This window comes from Mixophyes fleayi, chromosome 1, assembly GCF_038048845.1.
Source record: "Mixophyes fleayi isolate aMixFle1 chromosome 1, aMixFle1.hap1, whole genome shotgun sequence".
Classification (NCBI taxonomy): Eukaryota; Metazoa; Chordata; class Amphibia; order Anura; family Limnodynastidae; genus Mixophyes; species Mixophyes fleayi.
In genome coordinates, this window is record NC_134402.1 from 360,495,505 (window position 1) to 360,522,941 (window position 27,437).

General features: G+C 38.0%; 1 protein-coding gene across 1 annotated transcript in view; it reads left to right on the plus strand.

The window, feature by feature from the left end:
* PTPN11 (protein tyrosine phosphatase non-receptor type 11) overlaps positions 1–27,138 on the plus strand; it is a 40,565-nt gene extending 13,427 nt beyond the window's left edge. Inside the window, exons 4-16 of the mRNA XM_075178496.1 lie at positions 74–266; positions 1,487–1,603; positions 1,692–1,805; positions 7,841–7,937; positions 8,608–8,687; positions 8,792–8,950; positions 9,648–9,779; positions 10,270–10,424; positions 10,848–10,915; positions 13,938–14,089; positions 15,190–15,314; positions 19,334–19,435; positions 19,955–27,138. Of these exons, the coding sequence (XP_075034597.1) occupies positions 74–266; positions 1,487–1,603; positions 1,692–1,805; positions 7,841–7,937; positions 8,608–8,687; positions 8,792–8,950; positions 9,648–9,779; positions 10,270–10,424; positions 10,848–10,915; positions 13,938–14,089; positions 15,190–15,314; positions 19,334–19,403 (1,462 nt within the window). The 3' untranslated portion in view covers positions 19,404–19,435; positions 19,955–27,138. The remainder of the gene's footprint in view (positions 1–73; positions 267–1,486; positions 1,604–1,691; positions 1,806–7,840; positions 7,938–8,607; positions 8,688–8,791; positions 8,951–9,647; positions 9,780–10,269; positions 10,425–10,847; positions 10,916–13,937; positions 14,090–15,189; positions 15,315–19,333; positions 19,436–19,954) is intronic.
* Positions 27,139–27,437: the final 299 nt, after the last annotated feature.

Here is a 27,437-nt window from a genome sequence, read left to right on the forward strand (position 1 = left end):
TTTTGATTCATTCGTAAATAGTCATGCTGAATATAATTTCTTGAAAAGAAGTATATTTTATGTTTGGGTTTAGGTGGTTCCACGGTCATCTCTCTGGTAAAGAAGCTGAGAAGTTGCTAACCGAGAAAGGCAAACATGGAAGCTTTCTGGTGCGGGAGAGCCAAAGTCATCCTGGAGATTTTGTCCTGTCTGTCCGCACTGGTGATGACAAAGTAGAGAGCAATGATGGCAAGTCCAAAGTGACACATGTCATGATACGGTGCCAGGTAATCTGTCTTGAAAAAGCTTTCATTTATTTTATTGTATTGCCTTTCAAGCTCTTCTTTAATATTGAGTTGTGAAGAAATGCAAAATATATCTTTATAGCATAAACAGTGCTTTTAATAGCTAATCTCTTAGCTGTTCTATAGACATTTTGTAAGCAGAATCACACAGCTTTCAGGAAAAAACTGTAGCGATCCATCAATCTCAATAGTTTTTGCGCCACCTGCCACCCAAACATTTTATATCTGCGCGCCAAAAAGGATGTGCATTTCCATCTGTGACAGATCAGTGGCCCTCATTCTGTATAGAACAGGGAGAAATAGATTATGGAAAAAATGTTTTTTGCTCTAAACTTCTGTTTTCCATTACCAGTTTTACACAGCTTTGTGAATAGTTTTAGCTATGTGTGCCTCCCATCTTCCACACTGCTATATTTCACTGTTGTAGAATGAGGTCTGGCAATGGGGAGAGCAACTTTACTCTCTGGAAGGTCCCCACAGCTTTAAAAATAAATAAATTGTGTATGTGTGTGGGTAGGATGGATATATATATATATATATATATATATATATATATATATATATATATATATATATATATATATATATATATATATTTGGGGAATATTGCTGTGTTCTAATTTGTATGCATGTTGTTAATTAACAACTTATTTCCCTCCTACATTATAATTTAAATATTTATTGCACTTTATGTTCCTTCCCCCAAAAATATCAGGAAAAAATTTTGATTGGCTAGGATAAAAAGTGCAAAGTCCTATGAATCCGTCACAACTCAAGGATATGAACGTTGAACAGGTCATTTAATCACCAGATACCTCTAGCCAGTACACTTGAAAACCAGAGGAAAATGTCAGTTTTTGGAATTGTTTTGAATAATTACCCCTTACCCCGTGAAATAATTGGATAGTAGCAATCAACCAAGGGATTAAATCACACGTTCAACAATAGCTGGAGAGCCGCAAGTTGTCTGTCTGTTGTCAAGACAAATGTTAATATTCAGCTTCTATAATGAGAATCCTCTTATGCCGATTATATTCCAATGACCTTGTCTCTGAATGTAGAACTCTACCAAAGAAATACATGAAATTTATGCGTGAACAGTTACACAGGGAAACAAACATGAACACATCACCCTGCAACTACCAAAAAGTCATAACACACTAAAATCTTTTTGTCATCTCTGCTTTTTTTTTATTCCCTAGGAATTGAAATATGATGTTGGAGGTGGAGAGAAGTTTGACTCCCTGACTGATCTGGTGGAACATTATAAAAAGAACCCAATGGTAGAGACGCTAGGGACAGTGCTACAACTCAAACAGGTACATAAGGCGAAAGCACGGTCTATTCATTGAGATGCAGATATAACCAGTAGCGTATATGTAACTAATCTTTTGGTTTCGTTTTTAGCCTCTGAATACGACACGTATAAATGCAGCAGAAATTGAAAGTAGAGTAAAGGAGTTGAGTAAACCTGCAGAAACGGCTGATAAATTTAAGCAGGGCTTTTGGGAAGAATTTGAGGTATGTATGCACAGTTATACCTTTTTGTGCCTAATGCTTTTCAGGTTTATACAGATTGCTCCTCTATGCATATCTACTAACATTTACAAAGTCAAAATAAGCCTGACCCAGTCAAACTCTCCCCCAATCTGCCCAAACACTCACACACCCACTTTTTTGCAAAGCTTCACTCCATGAATTGTCTGTCCTTTATGAGACTAACGACCACTTGGATGAAGTGAAGCCACAATGTATACAGTAAAAGTGATCTTTGAATGCTTCACTAAAATAGCAAGTTGGACAGGGGGAAATGTAATTTGAATATCAATTAACTATTTCCACTCTTTGGCAGTAGCTAACCTGTGGTCAGCTAGTTGCTGTGCAATGCAAAAAATTCCTGGCAATGAAGAAAAAACTATCACTGGAGTACAGTGGGTTATAGATATGGGTGTGATGCGTTGTGGAACTTGAAATAATTATTCATTAGTTTCTTCCCCTTTAGTGGCTAAACCTATTTAGTTTAGATTAAGTTCCTGCATCAACTGGCACATTTTCTGGGACAGCTTCTGCGGTAGGCGCTCACCTGCTCCTCTAGCAGGACAGGTGGGGTGGTTCAATTCAACATTGCACGTGGGTTTCAATGACATTTTCTCAAAGGGAATCCTTCTTAGATCTCGGGGTCTCCCAAATGGAGATTTGTCAATATGGGTCTACCGGCAGATCACACAAAAACACTAGTCCTCTGAGAGGCCATTCAGACTCTCCCGTCTTCCAGGGTTTTCACTCTGGTCCCAGAAAAGGAAAGAGGAAGGGATTTTTCCTCCAATCTTATCTCAATCCAGAAACCGGATGCGTTCTTCAGACCAATCCTAAATTTAAAGTCTATGAACATTCATCTATGAGTGGACAACTTAAAAATGGAAATGCTGAGATCTGTAATCAGCAATATGGAACAGGGGATGTTCATGGTGCGTATTGACATTAAGGTCACCTTCACCATGGTCATGTTGGCCTTGCTGCAGACTTGGGTGATAACTGTGATTCCATATCTGGATGAACTGCTGATAATGGCGAGTTCCCCGATTTTTACTTCACAGCCATATAAGAGAGATGGCTAGCCCTCTGGAGTCACATGGGTCGATTTTGAACTTCAAAAAATCCAATTTGGTTCGTTTGCAAAGGATGGGTTTTTTTCGGGTCACCTTTTGACACCCATCTACAATGGGTGTTTCTTCCAGAGGACAAAATTGTTTCCTTTCAAGACATGGAGAAGACCCTTCTGACCAAGAAGCGGGTGTTCGTTCCCTTTTGCATGAGTGTCTTGGACAGAATGGTCTCCACCTTCGAGGCAGTCCTATTCACGCAGTTTCAATCAAGGGCGTTCCAGAACAAAGTTATCTTGAAGTGTAGCAGGTCTCACTTACAGCTGACCTCTAAATGCATTGCTCTGTAACCCAGAGCGCCCAGTCCCTGTTGTGGTGGCTAAAGAGAACAAACTTACCCTCGGACGTCCCTTCAACATCTGTAACTGTATTCTTCTCATCACGGATGACAGCCTCCATGGTTGGGGAGGCAGTCATCCTTCAATTTATTTTTTGGCTTGGTGCACTGGAGTAGTCCAAGTTCCCAATCAACGTACTGGAGCTGATGGCAGTACTGAAAGCACTAGTTGAGGTTAGAAAAAAAACAACGCACCTTTTTATAAAAGCCTACCAGTCCGCCACTTATCCCTTTCACCATATAGTATACCTCCCCCTCTTTCATCCTCCATCACTCCTGCTCTTGCTTCTTTCACTCAGATCCCTTTACATTGGCTCATCCCCATGTGTCAACTATTTGTTTTCCCTTTCCCTTTAGATTGTCAATTCTAGAGAGCAGGGCCCTCTTTCCCTCCTGTTCTCATTACCTTTAACTTTTGCTCACAGCTACACTGCGCACCTCCTTCTTGGGCTGTCTGCCCATTGGCTCCACTCCTTCATTGTTTTTGCACCTCTGTCAGTGGTTCTAAACCTGTTAGCTGCGACCATGCTAATGGGCACAGATTCCAGCCTGAGCAAAATATACCCCTTGCACCCAAATAGTGGTGTGGAGAGTTGTAGTGTTATTTGTTTATTGTTATACCAAGTACTGTCCTGGTGTTTGCCCTCTGTACGGCGCTGCAGACCTCTTGTGGCAGCCTATAAATAAAGGTTAATAGTAATGGTGACGCCCTTTCTTCAAGGTAGGGCCACAAAAGTACAGTCTGACAACGCCACTGCAGTGGCCTATCTCAACCACCAGGAAGGTGCCGGGAGCCCCCAGACTAGCATCATGAGATGGACCAAAAGGAACATTTTGGCCAAAATGGCCTTGTTCATCTCCGGAGTAGACTACTGGGAGGCATACTACCTCTGCTGCCAGGACGTTCATCCAAGGGAATGGTTACTTCACCAGGGGGTGTTTCAACAGCTTGTGGATCGGTGGCCATAGCTGGACTTCAACCTGATGGCGTCTCTGTAGAACCACAAGGTGAAGAAATACCGGGCTAGGTCTGTGGGTCTCAGGTGTTGTTGTAGATGGCATGGTAGTTCCTTAGAACTTGCCTCTCATCTACCTTTTTTCCAGTTGTTTTCCTTAAGATCCTGAAGAAGATTAAACGAGAAGGAGTCCACGCTATTTTCCTGGTCCTGGACTGACCCAGGAGGTCGTACCTGATCAGCATGCTGGGAGTGCCTCCGTGGAGACTTCAGTTGCAACCAGAGCTTCTCTCTCAGGGGTCGTTCCTGCACCAACATATAGTAGGGCTATCTTGAACAGGGCGCTATTGAAGCAGGTATCCTAAAAGCAAAAGGCCTCTCGGACAGCGTGTGCCGACCATGATGAGGGTCAGAAAGCCAGGATCTACCATAGGATTTGGAATGCATACATAAGCTGGCACAAGCAGAATAAAGGCTTCCCTACATCTGCCCTTTAGACAGTTCTGCCTTCTATCCTTTATACAAGGAAGTTTGTATCAGGGCCTCCAGCTTAGTTTCTTCAAGATCCAGGTGTCAGCCTTGTTCTGTGTTCTTTCAGAGGATGCTGGCATTCTTACCAGTGGTTCAAACATTTCTCCAGGGAATGCTGCATGGACAGCCTCCCTATGTCCCTCCAGTGGTCCCTCAATTTTGTACTTGGGCGTTACGACATCCATCATTTGAACCCTATCTGTCTTGAAACACTGCTTTCCTCTTGCAATCTCTATGGCTCGCAGGGTTTCTGAATTGGGGAACTTGATCTTCTACCTTTCAGCCGAACTTTGTTTCTGGGTGTTTCCACGGAACAGTTATGCAGGGCAATCACCTGGTTGGTTGTCTGTGCACACCTTTGTAAAATTGTATTTGTTTGACCTATTTGTGTCTAGAGATTCTTATTTTGGGCACAAGGTTCTCCTCACTGTTAAGTAGCGTTCTCTCCCTTAGGGACAGCTTTGGGCGATCCCCATTGTACTCCAGTGTCCCCCCATAGATGTCAGAGAAAATGGGATTTTTGATACTTGCGTAATATCCTTTTCTCCTAATCCATGGGGGCACACTGGACGTCCTCCCAGTTTTGTTCTGTTTTCCTGTCCTGATGTTTGGTTTCAAGTTGTGTTCTAGAACTTTTAATCTCTCTCTCGATCTCTCCCTGCCTCGAGATATAGAAGGGGAGGAGCTTGCCAGAGCTCCTCACTCCCATATCTATGCCCCCATTGTACACCAGTGTCCCCCATGGATTTGGAGAAAGGGATTTTATGTAAGGAAAAATGGGATTTGTTACTATCAATTATCCATACAAAGATTTACATTTATACGTTGTAAATAGTTTGTGACATTACATAAGGTTGTTGGGATTTGCACAGTTTGTTTTTAATTTTTTATGCTTTCCTCCTTTTGTGGCATTGCAGTATTCTGTCCAAGAAAGCACTGCACTGCCTGTGCTGTAGTGTCTAATGCTGCAGTGTCTGAGACAGAGTAAAGTGCTGCATAATGAGTACCTTTGGAAGTAGAGAGACCAGACCTTAGTGGCCATGCCAAAGTTCTATACAGTATTAATCACTGCTACCAAATAGCCTGGTGATCAGACGGATTTGCTTAGATTTTAAACTCTATTAACTCCTATTAATTGTACATTCCACTCATGCGGTGACAGTGGTTGCAGCTTGGATGTAAAAGATTTTATTTTAGCAGGTAGCTGAAGCCAGGTGTTGAGAAAAGGGAACACAATTGTAATTATCATTAAATACTCTAGAAACAAACACTAATATTTAATGAACAATGAGTTGAGTGAGAGAGGTTTTTATTAGGATCTTAAATCGGGTGTTACTGTCATCAGCAGTAACATATGACAGGGCAACCAATCAGAAATTATTCAGAATCGTTCAATTAAATTTCAGGCTTGAATTGCTGTCTCTTATAGTGTAGGTGGTGTTATGAAGACGATGAAATCTAATGGTAGGAATACATTGCGATGTAATTTTGTTAAAAAAATTATAATTGCAAATTAATGAGCGTGGTTTTATGAAGTGGATAAGTATAAAGACAAAACATTAAATTGTTCTACAAGCTGCTAGATATTTGCTGTGATATTGAGACATCTATTCTGATGTGTACTGTCATTCCTCTGCCAGACATACCCACACCCCATACTGCTGTATGCATTGCGACTGCTGCATATGATTCCCATGTAGTCATAGGCACACCATTTCATATAGGTTGTATTGGAGCGCTTAAGTTGAGAAGCATAGATGCATTATAGGGCTTGATGCATGAATCGATCTGGGTTTGTCCCTTCCTAAGTATGGATGATGGCTTGGAAAAGCACTGGCGCAAAAATAATTGTCTCTCTCTTGTTGTCTGACATTGGGATGCACCTTGGGTAATCTTGTATGTTTAGTGTTGATCCAGGACATACTTTTACTAACATGATCTCTAGTGCAGCCCGTGCATCGAACAAACGTACTCGTGTAAAATTTCGCCACGTATAGATGCCTTGGCCGAGTGACCAAGTCACTTGAGACCCAGCTAGTTTGCTCAGATATAGTTGCACACACTGGCAGACAGCGGTTATTAACCAACAGAACTGTGTAAAAATGCAGGTCGATGTTTGATCCTTGTCAGATTGTGATATGAATTGCAGGCCATTTTGGGTCCATCTTTGCATGTGTGGGCATAACACGTTTTTATTAAAGGAACTTGTGATATCACATGTGATATTCTAGCTGTCTTTTGTAACTATTGTGCTATATTCTTTGAAGAGTAAAATGGTTATTGATTGTAGCTCTACAGAGGTCCCTATATAACCTTTTCTTCCAATGTAAAGTACGAGTTTAGGAGCTGAAGGACCCTAACTTCTGTTCAGCTGCAGGATTAATAAGCCTGTTAAAATGGCATCTAGTATATTGCCATGAGCACACCATGCACAGTTTCCCTATTCTGATTGCCTGGTCCCTTGAGAAATACAATCTGAAGGTTATTCCATGCTGTGTGCAATCTTTCAGCACTTAATGGATGGAAGACACTAAAAATATCCTGTATGCAAACAGGTACTTGTCTATTGCTTTGAGGAGACCTCATACTGTCAGAAATCCTGCATTTTCATAACTACTTATGTTGCTTAGTAACGCTAGAAAGTTTGTTTGGAAACCTTTTTAAAAGTTATTTCAGTGTCTATTAGTTAACTTTGCAGTATGACAGCTGTGTTTTTACTTTAATTAAACTTAGCTTCTCTTCTTGGATGCTATCTTAGTTTCTTAGTGTGGTACACTTGGCTACAAATAAAAACAATATATTTTAGTGGATGAGCTAATGAGGTACTGCAGCTATTTTCACCTCTGCATCTCCATGTATAAGGCAATGCAGTACCATCGACAAGAGGGATGTATATTTTAAGAACGCGTTGACAGCAGACCTCATTGTGGCTCTGACTGACAGGTAATTGCTCAGTCTGGGAGATGTAGCTGCAGCAGGTGGAGCGAAAGCAGAAAACATCTGCTTTAAATGACAAAGATAAATGTTTTTTGTGAAACGGGTTCTATTAATTTATTTATTTTTCTCTAGACGTTGCAACAGCAGGAATGCAAACTACTGTACAGTCGCAAAGAAGGGCAGAGAGCTGAAAACAAGAACAAAAACCGTTATAAGAATATTTTACCTTGTGAGTATAGTGTGACAGTGTTTTTCTCTTTGGGCTTCAGTGAATTTCATGTGTACTACATCTGTAAAGAAACCCCAATATTGACTTGACTTGTGACTGTAAAGGATTGTTACACTGAAAGATTTAACCTGTATTTATTCCAGCTACTTAATTTAAATCATTTGTTTACTGTACATTTTTTACATGAATATTTAAAGATACTTTCTTCATCTATCAACATCAATTTGCCTTGCTCTTCAAGGGTTACAAGAACACCTGCTGCTTACTGCCTTTTTTGATTAGAGGGCTTTCTTGTAGTGTTGCAGCGAGAGCCTTTGTGCACATACCATGAGCACTGAAAATGCCAGGGATAGCAAGAGGCTATTTCAGAGCCTCGATCTCCTATGCCTGTCTCAGAACAACTTTGGATCACCTTTGTTTGGAAAGGGAAAGTCCATTTTTTAGAAAGGGGTGCCCCTGTTTAATTATTTCTTGTTTGTTGTTGGCTTGTGATTACTTTTATAATATTTGTGTCTCTAAAATGGGAAGTTCTGTTAGATGTCATTTATCCTTGAGCAAGCCTTCAACATGGATCATGTTAAATCTTTAGGCTTCCTACTAACCTATCGTATATGTAGTCCTCAGAATATCTACAACATTACACCTGGTAACTGTTTTTCTTTCATAATAGTTGATCACACAAGGGTTGTTCTTCATGATGGTGATCCTAACGAGCAGGTCTCTGATTACATCAATGCCAATACCATAATGGTGAGATCAGGCCCTCTATTTAAATCTATATCTGTCTTTCTAATTAAAAGCATGGACGGAATAATTTTGTAATATATATTTTCCCTTTCAAACACTATTTTCAGCCTGAATTTGAAACAAAATGCAACAATTTGAAACCCAAGAAACGTTATATTGCTACTCAGGGCTGCCTGCAAAATACAGTGAATGATTTCTGGAGAATGGTATTCCAAGAGAACTCCAGAGTTATCGTCATGACGACTAAGGAAGTAGAACGAGGCAAGGTGCGTGCCATTATCCTATGCAGTGGCGGCTGGCTGCTGACTCAAAACCGTGCGTTCATCAACTGCCCATTATATTTGGGGTTTTTAGGTGGGATCTGTTTAAGGGCTCTTTTAAACCTCAGCAATTTGCTTTCAGTGTGTTTTATTACAGGTAAACCACTTAAAAACTGGATGAACAATGCTGCCATTAGGGATTATTGATCTCTGTGTCAACCACTTCTGCTCAACCACATCTGAACTTAGACTAGATGTATTCGCATGTGTACAGGGAGGAGAGACTGCTATGGGAATGGTAAACCTTAGGAGAAAAGCATTATTCATCCAGTTAAGAAGTTTATTGACTGCAGTGTATGCACTATGGCAAACTCTAGGTATCCCTCTATTTCTAGGCATAGCGCAAGCAACTTCAGTTACGCAGTCTATAAATAGAAGTAGTAGGTATTGTACTGCACTCATAAAAGAAGTAGTCCACTTTCATTTATTGCCAGAACAAGAAATTGTTTTGGAAAAATAGCCAAACGTGTGTTAAACAGCTTCCCCTGTGCACTCCTATGTTGTCCTTGCTTTGCAGTTTCAGTTTAGTCTTGTTGGCTGAGGGTTGCTGTGTATAATTACAGTGCTTAACCGATTGCACTATGATTTTATTTTATAAGCTGTTGGCGATGAAATTTTACAACCAGTTTTATTTATGTTGCAGAGTAAATGTGTAAAATACTGGCCAGAGGAGTTTGCCCTAAAGGAATATGGAGTTATGCGTGTGAGAAATGTCAAAGAAACGCCAGCACATGACTATATATTACGGGAGCTTAAACTTTCACAAGTAGGACAAGTAAGTCGTTTTTTGGGGGAGTTTTGTGCTTCCACTTCCTTTCTATTTTTCTTATTTCTTTATCTTTATTGCTTGAAATAGGTTGGTTTGTTTAACTGCCCAAGTCAGGGACTTCTTTTTGGAATAAAGGGAAACCAAACAAACATCACCCTTCATAAAATAGATTCAAGTGTACATATACTGATTGAAGACAAATTGTGACAGACGCCTTAAAAGACAGGAAGCGTAAACAATGGCTGAGTCTGAAGAAACCTCATTGTAGTATTAATCCCAAAATGGACAGGTACAAAAGAAAAACATGTAAGGAAAGAGGAACAAATTCCATAGACAGAACTGCCAAATAAGAAGAATGACTGGGCGTTTTTAGATTTGAGCTGTTACTCTATCATCTTCCTGATATTACTAGTTTACCAAGGCCAAGATAAATTCATTTTACTTCGGTTCTAATGATGAGCATTCCAAAATGTTTATTTGTATTTTTATTGATTAGGGGAACACTGAAAGAACTGTATGGCAATACCATTTCAAAACTTGGCCAGATCATGGTGTTCCTACCGATCCTGGTGGTGTCCTGGACTTTTTAGAAGAGGTTCATCACAAGCAGGATAATATAACTGAACCTGGGCCTGTTGTTGTTCACTGCAGGTAAGTTACAGATAATACAATGAGAATATTAAATGTTGAGTAATCCTCTGATTTCGGAAATGTGCATTCATGTCCTCTCTGTGGCTGTATTATAAAGGGTAAAGTTATTTTCTTTTACTATATCGAGGGGGTTGCAAACATTTCTATACATAGACTTACCAGTTGTATAAATGTGGTACAGCAGAACATCCAAGTCTACAACTGTTTCTTTCTTTGCTGGAAGTGATTAGGAGAGAGTTCTCAGCTGGTGGCGTACCTGACATTTATTTCCTAGTTCATTAGTGGCAGAAATTCATTTTGGCATTTTTGTATTTATGTGTTTCCAGCTGGAATTTGGTTCTGTTCAGTCTAAACAATAAAGTCTATTTGTGATGCTCTAGGACAGTGTTTTGCTCATTATGCCGCTGTTTTCTTTATTAACAGTGCGGGGATAGGACGTACAGGCACTTTTATTGTGATTGATATTCTCATCGATGTTATCCGAGAAAAAGGTGAGAATGGAATTTGCTGCTACCAGGGGCTTGGGAAAGGAAACTTGAGATCTGAAAATTTTGCAAATTGTATATTCTTTGCTGTCTTGCAGAGCTGATTTAAATCCGTTATTTAACCCTCTAACAGGGAAGAGACTTACAAAGTGCATTGTCTGTTTTGAATAGCTGGCAAATACAGGAGATTAAGAGCACTACTTTAAAGGCACATAAAGTTATTAAAACATTGATTATTGCAGTTGTATTACATCGCTCTTTCCCCATTTTTGTTTGGTCAGCATAGAACCCTGCGGCATTTGAACCTTCTACAACTATCTAAAGTGCTTATTGAAAGGTTCCTGCTACAGAAGTGAATATACCTAAAACCGTTTAGTAATTAGATTGGAAAAGGCTGCAGTTTTCATTTTGCACAGTACTATGTTTGGAGGCTGATATGTCCCCTCCTGTCATTCTCTATTTTGTCAAACTCCGTTTAACACTGCTGGAAACATCGTCTTCCAATGTTTGTTATTTTTTTTTTAATGTTGTTGTTATTAATATCTTTTTATTCAACTCATCAAATTTATTTCCTTTTTGATTTGAACAAATTGTCTGAAATAAGAGGTGGTCCTAAAACAATTCTGTATATGTAAAACTACGTATAGGTAAGGCTGTCCCTAATGTTACGTAAATTATTACTAGAAAAAGGAAACTAAAAAGGAGGTATTACCTGTGCATACTTTACTGAAAGCTATTTCTGTAATACCAGATGCCCCAATAGTTGCTCTTAATACAGCAGTCAAGAGTAATGAGGAGGAATTCACCCTCCTCTCCTGTAAGGCCATCACTCCAGTGATGTTCATGACACCGTTCTTTCTTGATTCACTTGCTGTTCTCCAACCTGCTCCTTTAATATCTACTTCTGGCACATACCTCCACTCTTTTCTGTTGAGGTCCCACAGAGCTCTGTTTTCCATCTTTTCTCAATGTACACTTTTTCTCTTGGTGAAATAATTTGATCACTTAGCACCTCTTCCCTCAATTCTCCCTCACTGTCACCAACACCACAAGTTGCTCAGTCTCCCAAACCCACTGCCTTGGTGTCACCCTTCACTTTACCGTCTGCTTTAGTCCTCTAATCTGATCTCTTTCACAGTTCTGTTGCTCTCACCTTTGAAGTATTAGTGAAATATGCCCTTTTCTTACCCAAGATGGAAGGAAAGCTTTTATCAATTCTCTCATCTTATATGCAACCTCCTCCTATGACAATTCCCCTTACCTAGTTGTCTCTGTTTGTTTGTTTTTTGTTTTTTTATTCCTTATAAATGCTGTAGTATGACTCCTCATCCTCTTTTCGACTCTCCAAATCTGCCGCACTATTCTGCAAAACACTACACTGGCCCCTCACATCTCCATAACCCAGTGCAAATTGCTACTCACCACCTACAAAGCCCTCAACAACACCACCTCTTCTTACATTTCACACTTAATCTCGAAATATGGTCACCCCCTCTTAGATCTGCCTCTGACCTGCACCTTGCACCCTCTCTAAACACCTATTACCCCTGTTTTTCCCTACCTATGGGGTACCTTTCCACACCTGATCACATTACACCCCAACATTTAAGTCTTTACACTCTCTGAAAACCCATCTCTATACCAAGGTCTACCCTATTCATTGCTACACTCTCACAACTGTCCCAATATCCACTTTGAGTTGCACTTGCTCCGCTTGTCTCAGAATTTGCCTTTTTCCCACTATATTGTAAACTCTCACAAGCCTCCCTACACTCTGTTTTCACATGTGCATTTATTTTGTCCACCATTTTTGTCTGTTGTATGTATGCTTTGGTTTCCCACCCATCTGGCATTTTGAAGTACTGTAAAGCCTTACAAACCAGCGGTAATAATTAGAACAAATGCCTTTATTGGGTATTATGTGGGTCTGAGAGGTCTTTGTAAATGTTTTTTATATACCATCTCTGGGGGGAAAAAAAAACATTAGAAATGAGTTATGTAATCTTGGAGATTTTTTTTTTTTGTTTGCTGACCTTATTCTCACAAAATTTGACAATTGGTCTAATATTGCAGCTTGTGTGGACTGAAAAGCACCATGATACTTCGTTCTAAATCCATCAGATTATTATTTGGCATTGTTCTTAAATGTACTTATAAAATGGCCACAAATGATGGCTATTGGCCTGTGTGTGTGTGTGATCATCTTCTGATCTCGCTAACAAGCCGAGCGTTTGGATAATTTTTTGACCACCTACTTGTGTGACCAAATTAGACCCTGAACCTTCTCACAACATTTGCAGGATTGAACTGTGTGTGACCAGCTTCAGGTACAAAACAAAAGAGTTGGTTAGAAAAACATACCATGCAGCTATAACGTATAACTAGTTGCCATTATAGCCATACTAATCTCAGAGAGAAGAGCGCTTCGTCAGTGTAGCAGGGTGACTAGCTTTGCTTTATTGTACTCGAGGGGGGAGATTTAATGGCAGTCAGCGTGGTGCACGGACATCCCTAATGTTTCCTGTGCACATATTAGACCATCACAGTTGCAATCTCTGCTTATTTTTCTGTGCACCTCTATGGGATGCGTAAAAAGATGAGCAGAGATTTCTGTAAAATCTGCGATACAAGGTGTTTCCATCTACGTTCTGGAGATGCCTCAAGCCAAATTAAATCCCCCTATGTGTTTAGTCTATACAGCATTGGTATGGAGCTGCAGCCGTTCCAGCCAGGTGTCACATGTATTGTACACACTGTGTCCCAGGTGCTTAAATATCGAGGCTAAATGAGGTGCACCAGGACTTCTATGCAGATAATTGTGTGGGACCTCACCAGTAGCTCACATTGTCTGCAGGGATTTGTAACCATTAGCTTGTATACAGTATAACTAAATTAATTATAGTTTATTATTTTATTAATTAAAATGGAATATAATATGTATACTACTTGCTATCGTGTTTAGGATGGAATGTTAATGGATTTGGGTTGCACAGAATTTATCTCCCTGCAATTTCTGGTATTCTTTTAGGTGTTGACTGTGATATTGATGTACCCAAGACTATTCAGATGGTAAGGTCTCAGAGATCAGGAATGGTTCAGACAGAAGCACAATACAGGTTTATATACATGGCTGTACAACATTACATAGAAACCTTGCAACGCAGAATTGAAGAAGAGCAGGTATGTATGTGATTTTAATGATTCTGGGTTTTGTGTGTAGTTTTAATGTGAATGTTCACTTAATACAGAGTAAATGTAAAGTACATATATAACCAGTTGTTTGGGGGTTTGTTTTTTTGGGGGTTTTTTGCCTGATCAGCCTGAGTCATTCTCCTTGGGGGAAACTGCTACCATGGGGTTGTAGTTGGGGAGTGTGGGAGTTGACACTTAACTAGTTAACTTGTTACTTGCAACCTGCTGACAGACCCCTTCCCTCTGCAACCCCTCCTGTAGCTCCACAGTGTACATCTAAAGCCCCAAGGAAGGGGAGGGAAAAAACAATCTAAGACCAAACAGCAGAAGAGCAGGATAGAAAATTCATTTTTTTTAAACCCATATATCAAATCAACTGGGAAAAATTGGATTTTTGTTATACTCCCGATAAGTCCTTTTCTATGATTCCATCTGGGGGACACTGCTACCGGTTCATACCCTCTTCTGTGGGCGGTGAGGCTCTAGAGTTTTCAAAGTAGAAATTTGAAAACTCAATAGCGTTTTCTTGCATAGTTAAGTTATGTCTGTCACCTACACATGCTACAGGCAGCCTTAATGTGGTCCGAAACAGTATTTGTGAGAATGCAATCTACTTTTCATTGGGAGCTAGTGACCAGTAAATAGAATAGTAGTGTAACCTACATATTGCCTGCCCCCACTTTAGGTGACAGAAACAGACCATTAGGTGATATAAAAGTAAGTCATTATATTACAGGGTTTGTCAGGTGTCACTGACATCACTTTACTGAGTGCACTTGCTGGGAACTAATGAACAGACAGGTATATGGGTCTAGAAAGAATGTGCATTTTTTTATTCACAAGGCTTTGTAGATGAGGGGATGTCTGTACATCTAATGTAAAAAAGCAAGTATAATTCTAATCCTGTTTTCCTTACAAATTAGGCACTGTGGAGAAAGGTTATACTGTTTTTTTAAGGCAACATGTACATGAATCTATGATAACATCTAGTTTCTAAGATGTGTACAATGCTGTTTCAAACAGTTAAATCCAGAAAGTATTGTTGATCACTTTAAATTTGTAGTCATTCATTATTCTTATGTTTTTAGAAAAGTAAGCGGAAAGGACACGAGTACACAAATATCAAATATGCTCTCTCTGAGCAGACAGCAGGGGATCAAAGCCCCCTTCCCCCTTGTACCCCTACACCATTGCCAACGCCCACACTTCCAGAGTAAGTACTGTAATCTTGTATTTTCTACCTCCTAGTGTATTGTTCCTATGCTGCTAGTGTTGTTTTGGTTATATAAGACCTGTCAGGCTTCTAGTTTGTGCAGCAAGGAAATATGGCCCTTTACTATGTATTATTGTTTGATATTTTTTTTCAGTTAATTAATTTTGTGCTCAAAATACCTTTTTTAATTTTATACGACTGTCTAAGCCAATAGCTCCGGCAGAAAGCAGATGGCTGGTTGGAAACGTGTTAGCTCTATTTCCAGTGATTTCAAACAAAGGTGTTAATATGTCCACAGTTCCAGCACTGACATATGCCTGTAAGGAATATGAGGATACTGCATTCCATTAACGAATTACACTGAAAAGCAGCAAACACTGTGTGTGTGTACAAAAAGAACCATCCATTTTTCCTAATAAAATAAAAGCTGAATTATTTTTAATGTTACACATGCTTGTAAAGTATTGCATGCTAATAATATCACATTTTACTGATGTCAGGGTATCTAGCATGTGAATGTAAAAATAAATAAAGTACATATTTTTTTTTTTATTACTAATTTGATGAAATAGAATCGCACAATAGTAAACTTATCACTTTTTCTGTCTGTCCACTGTTTTACGCATGGTAAATGAGGCCCGTCTATGTAACACACATACATTAGTTTACTTTGCCTTCCAAGTTTTACTTGGAAACAGAATCCTTTTAAATCACTGTTAGGAGCGATTATGTGAGAGTTGCTTGTTATTGATTGCAACAGAGACGTGCATTGCAGTAAAATGATTACCCCGAGTCATCGAGGGAATCTTACACCACTAACCACCAGCAGCATTCTCTGTGTTTCCTTTTGGGAGTTGGGGAATCGACTAAATCCAATTCCAGGCAAATGATGCAGCTTGCTGGAGATTAACTCTTCCACTTTCAGTGATATTAGCAATAATCAGTTTCAACTGTATAAATCAAATTAATAATAATTTATGTTTACCTCCTCACTACCTTTTAGATGTCTGATTTTTTTTTTTTTTTTTTATAAAATCAATTAAACAAATTACAAGAATTGTGGTATCTTCTAAGAGATGGGATCTTGATATCTAGTATTGTCATTACTTAAGGAATGTAATAAGTCTAGTTTATATATTCCTCAGGCTCCTTGGCAGCACTAGTGAATGGATTAACCATTAGTCAGCTGAGTAGAGACAGGACACCCCTGAGAGAAGGTATAAAGAGTGACTCCTTTATTCCTTCCAAGTCATTTTTCTGTCTCTTCAAAGCTGAATAAGGCAGTGGTTAGTGTAGTGAAGTGCTGTGCTTTTACTATTTTCATGTATGTGGGCTTACCTATGGGTCCTGGTGTCGCTCCATATGCTTATGCCTACTGGGACACCAGTGGCTCCCTGGGCTGCTCTTTACTATCGATAGGTAGTAATTGCAGGCAGATGCAGTTCTCCATGGGACAGAAGAATTTCATAAAACGCGGACATGTGAGATGTCATCAAGTATCATGATCTGAGTGCTAACATGCATTCTTGGTTAGTATTTGCATGCAGAAGCAGTTAGCCGGACGCAAATGGAGGTACTGGCAACCTGCATTGTTGAGCCCTGGTACACAGCCTGCAGCATGCATCTGAAACCCACCCTGAAAAGGTGGAAAGACACCCGTTATAGATAAACCCCTAGCTAGAGTGTCTTTTACATGGATGTCTAATACCTACCGCTCAGAGAGTCGCCAGCTTCTGCTCCAAACTCTTTCTAGTAGAAAAGCAGTCTGGAAGCTTTTGAACAGTTCTAAATCTCATAAAAACTAACTAGAGTCGAGGTGAAGTTGCAGCAAAATTTTGCCTGAATCCAACAGGTAATTTTGTAGAGGTGCAATGTCCTGGTGATACAGTCTTTAAGATGAAACCTTTGCGACGCCTATCTGCAACTTTGCAATTTTACACTGCGTTTCACAGAATTTATAGTCTCTGTTGAGAGCTGTCCCAACAATGGTCCATTCATTCTGCTGTGCGGTGGGGTGGTGGCTGTATTGTGTACACGGAAGATAAAATTCCACTTGTAAAATGTGCACGTTTTTTTGGTAAAATGCTGCATACTTTGTGAAACAGTAAAATTTTGCTCATTTATAACACTAACAAAATGTTGGGTCTTTCACAGACAGGTGTATTTATTTTTAAATCAATTGACCTCTGTCTCTGTGAAGACAACTGATTGCATCAGGCTTTTTAGGTGTATGTTAGCAAAGGGGGTGCATACTCATATACTCAATTATTGGGTTTTTTTTCCATTTGTAATTTAATTAAGAAACATATATTTACGTTGTGTCTTTCTGTCTGTTTTTTTACATTTTTAGGGAGATTCCATTTTGCAGGAAATGCCTGGTTCATCTATTATATGTGCTGCATGCTGAGGGAGCAATAGTAATAGTCTTATCTCCAGGGGCACGATGAGCAACTCTGGTCCTGAAATCGAATTGCACCCTGGCATTTGCTGTGTATAATAGAAAAGGGAGGCACATCACTCAGAATGGAATCTCCCCCTTGTGTTGATCAGTGGTTAAGAATTTCTGAATACATTTATCTTGATTGTATGATGTGAAAAAATGCCAATGGGGTGAATACTTTTATAATATGCTTTTTGGGGGTTTTTTTTGTTGTGTTTTTTTATAGACTTAAACAAATTATTTTTTAGATTCCCCCCCCTCACCAAAATAATGTAGAATGCAGGAGCCAATCGGTGAAACCTAGGAAACAAACTAAAACTCAAAGTAGTGTTATGCAGCTACCATGACCAGTTGATATGAATATACTAGAATATATATAAATATATTGTAGATGCTGGTTTCTATGAGCCAGCACCTTCGGAAGTTCCAAAATATTTGAGTTCTACTAGTTGTGTGATCATATAGCTACTTTATTTATTATTATTATTATTATTATTATTATTATTATTATTATTATTATTATTACACAGATGGTGTTCATTTTTTTTTCAGTGTACTCTCAAAAACCGCTTAATTGTTGGAGTTGTCATAACCTAGAGGGTGTCATGATGCGTATTTGGTGGCTCTGCCCTAAGCTACAAATGTTTTTGAACTTTGTGCATTATGCAGATTGGTCCAGAAATTGTCTTATTAATCTGATTTTGTTTTTATTACTCTTAGTTTAGACAAACTAATAAATAATTGATTAAAAAGCTCGATTTCTTGAGTACTAAAGCGGTATTTGAAGCAGTTTACATTACAAAGGAGATTATTAATACAGGCTGCAGGAGAGGCTTAGGTCAAGATACGTTTATACCCTATTCAGGTGGTTCCCTTGACATTTGGGATTAATCAGGGACTTAGTTTGTTTTGAAGTGCATTGACATTCCTATACCTTCAGCTCTGCAGCCTTCAGAGGTGATCTAAGTGACAGCTAAGGTTTTGTACTTTATCATAATGTTTGATTTTAATCAAAAGGGAGTGCTTAATTGATTGTTTTAAATCAGTATTTCATTTGTGTAGACATTATTCTGATCTATTAAGTGATACCTGAATGCCAGACTTGACAATTATTACCATATCTTCAGGGTGGTTTTCAGTGATATCTGCAGCAACCATAGTGTGCTGTAAATAGCATTTAGGCAAAGCTATCTAGCGTCAAGGACCAAAAGATGCATCTTTATTTTGGAGTGATGCATAATTTCAAACTTTCAGAGGTAGATTTATCAAGCTGCAGCTTTGAAAAAGTGGAGATGTTGCCTATAGCAACCAATCAAATTCTAATTATCATTTATTTAGTACATTCTACATAATGACATCTAGAATCTGATTGGCTGCTATAGACAACATCTCCACTTTTTCAAACACGCAGCTTGATAAATTTCCCACTCAGTCTCTGAAGACTTCCAGCAGGCATAGTGTCCTTTTATATAAGCAGTGGGGGGAAAAATAGCAATACATTGTTATCCTGCAGCACAATGCAGTTACTGTCTCTTTACTGTAGATAACGGTACCTGGATGCCTTTCTGTCTTATTACAGCATGAGAGAAGATGCTGGGAGAGTGTATGAAAATGTAGGGCTCATGCAGCAGCAGAAAAGCTTCAGATGAAGTGAATGACAACATGCCCACCACATAGACTGGTAATGTATTAAGGGATTATGTTGAATGGCAGAAATTTGGAAATCCGTTTTCAAAAGCATCATTGTGCAAAATAACAATATATTTGTTTACTTTTAAAAAATATAATCTGTTCAGTGCCCTGATTATGCCAGAAGCATATTTTCCACTAATTTTAAAGTATTATAAAGGTGATATATGGTCCGTGTGTGTGTGTGTGTGTGTGTGTGTGTGTGTGTGTTTTTGTGTATAAGTGTTTGTTATATCTATATTACACACACAATGTTACAAAAAATGAATGTTACATTCTTTAAGTGTGAGTTGGATTCAGGGGTAAATTTTTCTGCAAAAGTGAAGACAATGAAAGTAAGATCTCCAGTCCTGTCAACAAATAGGCAATATAAGAATTGCACAGATTTAACAGTAGCCTAAATCTGCATTCTGTCTTCTGAAACTAGGACTATTCATCTTTGTTATTTGCTGATAGAGACTTGTAGGGTTTTGGTATGTGGTATTAATTTTTATTTATTTTTTCTCTACAGAATCTAATCCTGATAAAAGGCAAAAGAATGTGAAGAAAAGATGGGACATACTAGACCTGGCTTTTAAACGCTTTGTACAATTAAACAATTGGTCTGAAATCCCTAAACAGTTTAAATTATTAAGAATCAAGAGCTTTTGGAAATCCTTAAAGTCCTCTCTGAATCACCCCATTTTTTGGCCTGGTTCTTTCTTCACAATGAAGCATCTTTAACTCTACATTTTTATTTGGTAGAGTCCATCAAACAGACTGTAACTAAGCTGACCTATTCTTTTTATTCCTCTCTTTATAGCGCCCCCTGTTGGTGGTGTTGGCACACTGAGTGCACCTTAGTTCATTGGCAACATAAAAGTATTAAGATGAAAGCTTACATTACAACGGGAACAATTTCTTTCTCCGCAGCACAGACCATATCTCAATAACAATCTCTGGTCTGTAATCTTTCTATTTGATCACATGCTAATGTGCAGATGTTTTAAAACGTGAATATCTGCACTCTTAGCATTAACACAATATAATGGTGCTTTCTTTTTCTTTCCCGATGTAAGAGAGACTTTCTCAGGAGACCAGGGAGCCAGATAAGAGTATTGTATGGACAAAATGTTTATGCCTAGTGCCAATTGTAATCAGTCAGTAAGATGTAACTGATGTTGTTCTAAGGATTATGTATTGATCACAACACGTTTGTGCCAGATGTAAAAATGAAACACAATGATAGCATTGAGATGCACTTTACAAATGGTTAAATTCTTCTTTTTTTTTTTTTTTTTGTTTAACTCGTTCTGCTCCTTGGGACTGGCAAGGCAGTCGTGTCTGTTTCTCTATTCAATTTGACTATCCCTTGGTGAAGAAGGCCTTACATCACACACTACTTAAATCTGCATTTTTCTGTAAAATACAGTACTTCTTTATTATTGCGCAAAAGTAGTGTTCTCTGTAGTTTGCGGTGCTTCTCATAAAGCGCCTGTTGTGCACCTTTCCCATAGCAGGACCTTCATTAACCATCTTCTTAAAGTGCCTTTACAGTCACAGCCTACCTTCAGTCAGAAAGTACTTGTTTAGGTGAGGCCTTTTCTCTTCCCATTGTACTCCGGGCCCCACATGATGAATATTGCACTCTTTTCAGTTACATTCTTCTACAGGTGCTTCATTGTGTTGTGTTCTTGTTTTTTTTTTAGTTTTTTGTTTTGTTTTGTTTTTTTGTGCGTGTTGTTTGTTTTTTCCAAAAGGTGTGATATTGCCAAAGGCGCCTATGCTCTCATGATCTGTTTCTTTGTCCATGTTTACTCAAGAAACAGGCAATTCTCATTGGGGTGATATCGCCTATTTTAAAACATGTTTTTAAGATGGAATGTCTAAGGGTCACTCATGTAACTAACTTGTTTTTAGAGTGCTGTTTCTCTTTCCAGTCATTGCTGCTTTTTTTTGCCATTTTGCCTTCACACTATGCTATTCTGATTAGTGATGCTTTCAGGAAACTTTGGACATAAGCCCAGATTCTTACAGCTCTTGCCCAAGCTCACACTCTGTTGTTTTGCCAACGGGAAAAATGGTGTTACACTAACTTAAGTATCAACCATATGTTGCCCAGTTTCACAAGTTTAGTCCGTTAAATTTGTGACTGCGTCTGTGATGATTGTGCAAATGATTGTTACTTAAATATAAAAACATAACTAATATTTACTATATGATATACACTTATGCGATCCTATTAATCATGTACCAGTGCAGGTTATAATGTAGACACAATGTAAGCCATAATCACTTAATTGAATGTTTAACATGTACCTGCTACCCACAGCGGTAGCAGCCATTTGTGGGCAGTACAAATATTCAGCTTTCCAGTTAGTTTGGAACTAGTGATATCACTGAAGCATAATGCCCAAAGTACCTTATATTCCAGTGATGTTACTAGTTCCCAGAACAATGATAGGCTGTATTCTTATGAATGTTGGTTTAGACCATAAACTGTTTGCCCCCACTGTAGACAACAGGTATACTATGAAGCGCAGCCTCTATGGGAAGTATAATCACAGTTAAATATAAAGTGTAAATGTACCCTTTCTCCTGTTGTTCAGCTGTTCTTATTACAGTATATGAAAATCCAAAGTGTTGGGTCAGAACTTTTGTACTCCCGGCAAAATCCAAATATTGGATTGAATGTTTTGCTTTTCAAACAAGTCCAAAATTATGTATGATCTCGAAATGCCAAATCGTTTTACTAAGACTGCTAGTGATTATGCAATGAAAAGCGCTATATTTTAATATCAAGTTTTAATATTCTTTCCAATGTGTAAAAGTCAGTGGTGGTTAGGATTATCATGTTTTACGTAGACTTTTCAGTGTTTATTGCGTCAAATTTCACAGCTAGCTAGCACATTATTACTCGGTTTATGTTTTGCCAAAAATGAATTCCTTTGCTTTACTTGCAGTGGAATGATTTGTCAAAAAAAACTATGCTCACTGTGAATAGCTCTCAGTTTTAAACCTTCATCAAACTCCTATAAGTATAGATTTGCAAAAAATATTAATAATACAATAATAAATGCAGAATGGGCAACCAATGAGTTATTAGCTGTTGTTAAACTACAGTTTTCAGCATGCTTTGCCCAAGTTCTTGGGTTTTTGGTGTTTTAACACCTAGGAATTTACATGCTGTTTAGCCATTTGTTTTATTTTACTAAAATAATCAGGATTCACATTACATCAATATGTTTGTTTACGGAGTGAGTTACTTGGCGTGCATCCTATGCACTGAATTGAATTTTAAGATTTTAGTGTAGCTGTAATCATTGCGACTTGTAAAAAGGCTATTCTTGATGTTCTTGTGATATTGGGGCTATGTTTAAATACCAATGTGTTTTGTTAGCAATTGGCATTCTTTAGCTGTTTTATTTATGTGATTACAGCAGCTTTTTATAGAGGTACTGCCTTTCATTCTTTGTTTTACGACCAAAACATAGAAAAGCCCTTTGTAACATTACCAGTGGTCTAAATTAAAGGGACATTATAATAAGTACTTATTTTAATAAATGTTTTGTATGACTTTTGTTAGTATGTTATATAAGGGTACAACCATGTTTTTGTTCAAAAGTATCCTGCCATTTTCACAAACACTTGGCTTTGGGGGCTCTGAAACATAGGGTCTGTAGGTGATCATAAGTGCACTGCCAAGGTCAAAAGAAACGGCATCTCTATCAATACACAAAATGCAGAGGAAATATATCCTTTGCACAGAATTGCCTATTGCCATATGTTTTCCTAAATATTTATAGGAAAGTACAGTGAATGTATGCTACTATAAATGGGATAGCATTTCCCTTTAACACCACATGCTAATAATGTCTTCAGATAATGATATGGGGTAACTTTATTAAATAGTTAAATCATATAATTGATGACCTTTACACAAACTAGTGGCAACCAGTCAGATGTCTGCTTGTATTTTCTAAACCGCACTAAAAAAATAATAATAAAAAAAAATAATTCTGATTGGTTGCTATGGACAACATCACCTTTTTCCTTTGCGTTATATTTCATAAATGTCCGCTGTTGTTTGAATTAATGTACGTGATATATTGAATTTGCAAAAAAATAAAACAAAATCAAACTTGTTTTGACAAATTTCTTTTTTTCTTATTGAGCACACAGTTTTGCTCAATTAAATGCATTACTTCTTAACTTACTCACTTAAACTGGCATTATTTATTCTAAATGAACATCACATAACACAGGACTTTTAGTCAACCCACATACAGAAATAAAAATACAGGCCCTTTTTTTTTTTTAAATTATTATTATTTTATTTGACTTCTGTTCTATGCGGATTAAAACTTTAAGGGCTAGATTTACTAAACTGCGGGTTTGGAAAAGTGCAGATGTTGCCTATAGCAACCAATCAGATTCTAGCTTTCATTTATTTAGTGCATTCTTCAAAATGACAGCTATAATCTGATTGGTTGCTGTAGGCAACATCTTCACTTTTTCAAACCCGCAGTTTAGTAAATATACCCCTAAATGTGCAGGTAGAAGTTTTTTCAGCCTGTAGCTTGGTATGCCATTAATTGTTTTTTATAGAACAGAGGGCAATTTTCACAGTGTTGAATGGTTAATGAAATTTATATATATTTATATCTAGGTAGGTTAATGACAAACACCAAAAGCAGTTCCAGACAGTGTTATGTATATGGTCTCCTCTCATAAAATAAGCACTTGCAAATCTAAATTTTGGCTTCATTTTTTTTATAGTCGTAAAATAAAACAGACCACTTAACTGAGAATCTGAATAATCTGTTTTTCTAAAGCAAAATGTGTGACGATGCTTTTTACAAGTCCGTGTTGCTAAAAAGTTACCTCAACAGAGGTTGCTTCCGTGCGATGTGTGAGCTCCCCGTGTTGCAGCTGTTAAAAATGTGAAATGTCTAGACACTAGCGCCTTGTGTTGTAACATCTGTATAGCCTAATGTCTAATATTATGTTATATTAGAGAAGCATGCAACATTCTCCAACTTTTTGTCATATTCTCCACTAAATAACAATTCAGGTTTATTCACATTCCCTAATTGTAATGACCAACCACTACACACAGGCTTTACAATTAATTAGCTACATACTTGAGCATTCATTTTATTCAGCAGGTTGCATTAAAATGAATCATGGCATCCCATTATTTGGCACTGCCATTTCTTCACATCAGGCCAGAAATATCTGTATCCGTTAACTGTATAGTGGTGATGTATGCAAAACATGATATACATTAGGAGTAAAACCAGTTTACAGTATAGTGGTCACTACAAATGCAAGTTGTATGCAAGTCCGTTGTGAGAAAGCTGACTGGCGAAATGCAAATCCATGGAAATGCTTACTTTGCTTTTATCTAATAATTTGAAGTACTGCTTTTGATTTTGTATTACAGAAAGGATTGCAAACAAATGAGAATCCCAGTACACTGGGCCAGTTTCATATTGTTTATCCTTCTAGAAAGAGGCACTTGTGTGCTGTGGTTACATACATATCCATGGTACTCTCACAGGACTTCGGATTTACAGTAGACGTTAACTAGCTTGCCTCTTAGTTGAAGCTTGAGGACATTGTTTTCATAGGAGCCTTGTGATCAGGGTCTATACTGTACCACTCCTCACATATAACCTAACGTAGGAGTGCGTTTAGTTCTCAGTGATTGTGTTCCTGTGACATCCTATCCCATCTAAAATGTGATAGAAAGAAACTGTGATGCTTTCTGATGACTCTTCCCCCACAATGAAGAGTGCCTAAAGAAAATCCCAGTTTACTAACAACAGTTCTATTTTGAGCAGTGTATGTGGTGACATTTATGCCAACTGGCAGCAATGTTCACAAAGGCAGTAATTTATTGTCAGGTGAAATCCTCTGATTTTACAAGCAGTGGGGGAAAAAATATTTTTGTTTTTATATAGTAGTCCCTGTAAAATAAAGACTAATTAGCTACAATTTGTTGCATTTTTACTTTGTATTTTATATTACATTTTAATTATAAAATATTAGTGGTATGATTGGACTTCAGCTCTTTTATAATTTGTGTAATCTTTACAAGCTATATTTTAGGCATCACTTTGCCAAATAAACGAGCCACCTATTGGATCTGTCGTTAGTCAGTATTCATGTAAATAAATATTTAAAGGGCAAGTACACCTTCAGGGATTTCTATTGTCCAATAAGATTTGATTACTCTTAACCTTTTATACGATAAGATAAACACAGGTCTGTGATACACTTGTATCAACCCAGCAGTTCTGTGTATGTAAGGACAATACAAATAAAGCTGGCTGGACAATAGAATTCTCTGGAATAGTAGAGCGTGCTCTTTAACAATTGAATCAACAAAGGTAAACCACCCAGATATGAAGAGCACCTCCATCAAGTTCAGTTTAAAGCACTCAAAAAGAATTCACAATTCATGTCCATATTCACATCCATTTTCTTTAGGCTACTCGATCTCCAGGTTTTAATTTGTGTGGCCTCCAATTTGAAAGTATAAAGAGGCAAAAATCACAGCAGATGCTGGCAGATCTTTACTTGAAACTATTTAGTGACTAATATATAAAGATAATGACTTGGTAGTTGAGACCAATGCTTCATTTATTGATAGATTATGTCCATCACTGTATTTGATGGCTTTACAATTCCTAGACACGTCTGCTAGCTCAACTAAATGTTCATCAACAACAGAATTGCTGAATATTCTCTATATTCTGTAATTTATCTCTTACTGGTATAACTTTCCACAAGGTAAGAGTCAAAATTCATGCAAATGATTTAGGGGCAGAACACTGCTTATCAAAATTTGATGACGGGGCCCAGTGATGCCAGTCCACCCTCCCAGGGCCCACGTTCTGCTCTTCTGAGCATGCACAGTGAAACCAAATGGGATTTTACTGTCCATGCACTGGCCCCCATACATGTTGAGAAGTGCATAGCAGGGACCTCCGAAGGGTAGACCAACTTTGGAAAGTCCCCCTCAACTCCAATCATACGTCCTGTGGTGGTAGTTACTTTCACTGTGCACGCTCAGTGCACAGAGCGGAAACCTTGGGTGGGTTGACCTAGCTCACCCCCAGGCTTTATAGTGGTAACACCCCCTGCAGAGGCACAAATTCTGCCACTGTGCAAACATTAATAGTTTCCAGTTTTCTGTTTTTACTAGTATTACTATTTTTTGTTTTTCTTATGTGTGAACTGAAATGCTACATATTGAGGTGTCTGTAGTATATGCCCAGTTGGCACATTCAGTTAGATAAAATAACATACACAAATACCACATCTATGTACCCGGTCTCAAGCTGCCAGTGAAATTGGTCTGTCACAGACCAATTGGTCTGTTGACAATTAACAGATGTATACCAACGTTTTAAGATTTATTTTTTTTCCAGACTTATGAAGTATTGTATTAGTTGACTTGTAATATTTTATTGATGATTGCTATCCTTTAAAAGGAATACATTTGAAATGTCATCAATCTGATGTGAATTGTGTAAATGTTAATAATGGCAAACTCTGTGGTTTTATTACATTTACTGTTAAAAGAAGATAAACAGATCAAAAATTGTATTGCATTTTTGACCACCTCTATTGCAAATTATGTAATCCTTGTACAATTGTCAGACAATGTGACATTAAAGAATAGTTTACTTATAGAAATAACAGCAATTCTTTTTGTTTGTCTGGTTGTCAAGCTCTATAAATGAACTCCATGCTGCTGAGAGATATTGTTGCATTCCATATCATACCTTCCTTCGGTCCTTTAGTAATATTGCTTGTTTCCATCACAACAAAAATAGTCAGGTGACTTGCTGTAACATTCCAAAATATTCAGTGCTTACAAACCTTTACAAGATATGCAAAAATGGAATAAAATACTTTAAATGGCTGTATGTATGTGTGTGTATATATGTATATATGTATGTGTGTGTGTGTGTGTGTGTGTATATATGTACGTACGTACGTAC